This window comes from Acanthisitta chloris, unplaced genomic scaffold (assembly GCF_000695815.1).
Source record: "Acanthisitta chloris isolate BGI_N310 unplaced genomic scaffold, ASM69581v1 scaffold22898, whole genome shotgun sequence".
In the NCBI taxonomy this organism is placed as follows: domain Eukaryota; kingdom Metazoa; phylum Chordata; class Aves; order Passeriformes; family Acanthisittidae; genus Acanthisitta; species Acanthisitta chloris.
The window spans coordinates 1-4,608 of record NW_008685693.1 but is presented as its reverse complement, the minus strand read 5'-3'; the positions used below and the strand labels follow the sequence as shown (position 1 = coordinate 4,608).

The window sequence follows — 4,608 nt, the reverse complement described above, 5'->3', positions numbered from 1 at the left end:
TGACTCCCTCCCCCATCCCGGTGGTGGGGGAGTGAGTGAGAGGCTGCATGTTTCTTGGCTGCTGGCTGGGGTTAAACCATGACAGAATCAAATCACATGACTCTTCAACAGCTGAAAGTAGTGTTTTTAATGCAGTATGTTAAGAGAATTAAGAACAGCTCCATCAGTTGCTCTCAGGAGCATAGAAATATTCCTGAAACAAAATCAAAATATGAACATGAAAAGCTGCATATGGAGAGGGACCAGAATAACACTAAGCACATCTATATCCCAAATTGGGATAAATTCTGGAGGTACTTTATTGCAAACTATATTTTTCCACTAGGTATCTATTTTTCTATTAAAAACATATATACAAAAGGCATTGTTATTATCTAAGTTAAAACCATCCTTTTCGGTCGCCCTTGGACAGCTCTTGCATGTCTCAAAAAGAGGTAAATGAGAAAGAGAGAGCCAATTACAGTATAGTTTAAAAATAAAAATGAGGAAAAGTGTTTCCATTCACTTTTGGGGTGTTCTGCACTTAGCAAGACTTGAAAGCATAATACTCTAGGAACAGTACTCTCAGGAATGAAATAAGCACATTCAGAATAAGAGCATGACTTTTTTCAGCATGTTGTTATGCCACCAGTATCCAAGACTCACCTTTGCGGGTGAAGTAGCAGGTTTAGGGACTAATTCTTTATAAACAGTTGTGCCAGTTCCATTCTTTACTGTCTGTGAATGAAGACTTCCTACTACAGGGAATCCAGGTATCTGCAGTTCTTTTGTACTGCCCTTTTTAATGACCAGCATTCTTGAAGATCTAGATTTAGGATTCAAAGGGTAATCTGGGGGGGAAAAAAGTGTGTGTGCGTGTGTATATATATATATATATATATCTATGCATGTGTATATATTATTAAGTTCCTAGTTCATAGGGTAGTGGAAAGCCATAAGGTCCAGAGCAAATAGGCATAAATTAGAAACTTGGTCCAGTATTAGTGCCCCAAATAACACACTGCACAAACCTGGGTAAACACTAGTTCTGTTCCATTTTCCACAACCACCTTTTATTAAATATTTTACTTGGAAATGCAGGAATTGTACTTTCAGAAAATAAAGTGTGGTGGTTTGACCCTGGTCAGGCGCCCACCAAAGCCACTCTATCACTCCCCTCCTCAGCTGGACAGGGCAGAGAAAATACAATGAAAGGCCCACAGATCGAAATAAGGGCAGGGAGAGATCACTGATTACCGTCACGGGCAAACCAGGCTTGACTTGGGGAAATTAACTGAATTTATTACCAATCAAATCAGAGTAAGATAATGAGAAATAAAACCAAATCTTAAAAACCTTCCTCCTGTTCCTCCCTTCTTCCTGGGCTTAACTTTACTCCCAAATTCTGTATCACCTCTCCCCTCCATTGACACAGGGGGATGGGTAATGGGTGTTGTGGTCAGTTCATCACACACCGTCTCTGCCACTCCTTCCTCCACAGGGGGAAGAATTCTCATCACACTCTTCTGCTCCAGTGTGGAGTCCCCCCCAGAGGAGACAGTCCTCCATGAACTTCTCCAATGTGAACCCTTCTCATGGGTTGCAGTTCTTCATGAACTGCTCTAGCATGTGTGGGTCCAGAGCTGGCTCCCCTCAGCAGGGCCCCTAGTGTGGCCCGGCTGGTGGACAGGGATGTGCTGGAGCTGGTCAGCCGCAAACCTTGGGAGAGATAAGATAAGGATGTGGCTATGTTGCTTAGGCAACGGCCACAATGTCAAGCTGCTGGTGCAGAGAAAGTAATGAGCAAGGGAGATAACGAAAAAACTGTTTTTGTAAGAAGAGTTATTGCTAAAGAAAAAAGATGTTTAACCATAAGCTGTTTTCCTGTACTAACCAATGAACATGTGCCCAATGTACCCGCTTTGTCTTTTGTAGCCAATCAGTATAAGACACGCTTAGCAGAAATTAGTATAAGTTTGTACACAACAGCCTAATAAACTGACATTTTGCTTGCATCAAGCTGCATCCCGTCTCTCAGTCACGGCAAGCATGGTCCCTTCCATGGGGTGCAGGCCTTCAGGAACAGACTGCTCCAGCATGGGCTTCCCACAGGGTTACAAGTCCTGACAGCAAACCTGCAGCAGTGTGGGCTCCTCTCTCCATGGGTCCACAGGCCCTGCCAGGAGCCTGCTCCAGAGCGGGCTTCCCACATAGTGACAAGCCTCCTTCAGGTGCACCCACCTGCTCCAGCACAGGGTCCTCCAGGGGCTGCAGGAGAATATCTGTTCCACTGTTAATCTCCATGGGCTGCAGGGGCACAATCTGCCTCACCATTGCCTTCACCATGGCCTGCAGGAGAATCACTGCTCTGGCATCTGGAGCAGCTCCTCCCCCTTCTTCTTCACTGACTTTGATGTCTGCAGAGTTGTTGCTCTCACATATTCTCACTCCTGTGAGCACCTCACAGGTGTGCTGTCACCCTGGCAATTCCAGAGAGACACAAATCACTGCAATGCGCTAGGGCCTGGCCCAGGCCTATCGAGCCCTGCTCACTACCCTAAGGGGAAAAATGTTTTCTCTGGATATGGCAATATGACAACAGGACTTGCAGCTGAACCAGAGAACTAACTTGTGTTGGTATCAACTGCCTCTATACACAAGAAACGCACATGAAGGTTATCTCGTAAAAGAGCTTTAGTAAAGGAGAATAACCACCAGGTGTTATCTGCATAAACAATAAGAAACTGCAAGTTATTTTTTGCTTGCTAATTTGACCTATAAAAGCTGGACCTTCTTGCAGCGACTTTGGACACCTCACCTACGAGTGGACGCACTCCGTAGGACTTCTCAATTGCCGGGAAAGGCTCTCCTTGCTGCAACCAGGGGCTCCCCAGCAACTGCGGGTTTGGATGATGATAAAGTATTAGAGCAACTGGTGATGTATCTTTGATCACTATTCTTTCCTGTATGTAGTAATGATTAGGTGCATTACCTTGCTTCTTGTCTTTGTTGTTTGTGCTGTTTGTATTAGAACTTTCTTAACTAACCTTATATGTAAATATATTATTTATTTTTTATTATCTTAAAACACCAATAGTAAAATAAGCCTATTCTTTTCGTTGGTGTCTGGGTCATTTTTGTTGCCCCCGTCAATTGGCAGAACAAGTGCACCAACAACACAGGCCAACCCATTGGCTACATTAATCTAAAAAGACAATGTGCCACCAACACAAGTGATTTGTCAAATCTGGGAATATGAAGAGAGTATTTCTTCCTCCCTTATCTCAGCTGTGGAGAAACTATCAGAGTTCCAGCAATTCAGTGAGAATATGTGCATACCTGTATGTACCCACATCTCAGCAATACACAGGAGGCATCCTTTCTCTCAAGAGAATACAGCAAGTACACACCACAGGGTACCCTGTGGTTTTACCTGCGAGACCACAGAGAGGAGATGAAGTGGGATGAAAAACCTACCTCAAGCCTAGAGGCATGGGGACATGAATTGCAAGGAAAAACAATCACAAATGGGGATTCTTCCAGGAAAGTTGCTGCTCCAGTATCCAGCAGGCAGTTCCCCAGGCAGAATGGAAGGGATGATTTTACTCCTGATCGTATGGAAAGAAATTCGAATCCATTTTTATAAGAAGTGCAGAATCCTATGACCAAGACTATAGGGGTCCTGTCTCCAGCCAGGCGAAGGAGAGGGACAACCAGGTTTCTGGACTGTGTGGCACATCAGCCCCACAGGACTATAAGGCTCTAGTAGATACTGGTGCACAGTGTACCCTAATACCAGCAAGCTAGGCAGGGGCAGAACCCATTTGTATTTCTGGAGTGACAGGGATCTCAACAGCTGATGACTGGGAACGAATGGCAAAAACACCCCATTGTGACTGGCCCAGAGGCTCTGTGCATCCTTGGCATAGATTATCTCAGGAGAGGATATTCCAAGGACCCAAAAGGGTATCATTGGGCTGTCAGTATAGCTGCCCTGGAGACAGAGGAAATTAATCAGCTGCCTACCTTGTCCAGTCTCTCAGAGGACCCTTCTATTATGGGGTTGCTGAAGGTCAAAATCAACAAGTGCTGATCACAGCAATATCACACCAGCTGAGACTCCCTGATTCCCATCCATAAGCTGATTTATCGATTGGAGAGCCAAGGAGTGATCAGCAGGACCAGCTCACCCTTTAATAGCCCCATATGGCCCATGAGAAAGTCTAATGGAGACCAACAGTAGATTAATGTGGCCTGAATGAAGTCACACCGAAGTCTACTGTACTGGACATGCTGGAACTCTAACACAAACTGGAGTCAAAGGCAGCACAGTGGTGCCACAACTGACATTGTCAATGCATTTTCCTCAATTGCTTTGGCAGCAGAGTGCAGTTTGTTTTCACTTGGAGGGGTGTCCAGTACACCTGGAACCAACTGTCCCAGGGATGGAAATACAGCCCTATCATCTGCCATGGACTGATCCAGACTACACTGGAACAGGGCAAAGCTCTTGAACACCTGCAATACATTGCAACATCATGTGGGGCAACACAGCAGAATAATTTTTTTGAGAAAGACAAGAAAATAGTCCAAATCCTTCCAAAAACTGGTTTTGCCATAAAACAGAGT

At 44.8% G+C, this 4,608-nt stretch overlaps 1 protein-coding gene across 1 annotated transcript in view; it reads right to left on the bottom strand.

The window, feature by feature from the left end:
* LOC103807152 (vasculin-like) overlaps window positions 1-795 on the bottom strand; it is a gene marked incomplete at its 3' end in the record, with an annotated part of 4,260 nt that extends 3,465 nt beyond the window's left edge. Inside the window, exon 1 of the mRNA XM_009079873.1 lies at window positions 646-795. Within this exon, the coding sequence (XP_009078121.1) occupies window positions 646-795 (150 nt within the window). The remainder of the gene's footprint in view (window positions 1-645) is intronic.
* Window positions 796-4,608: the final 3,813 nt, after the last annotated feature.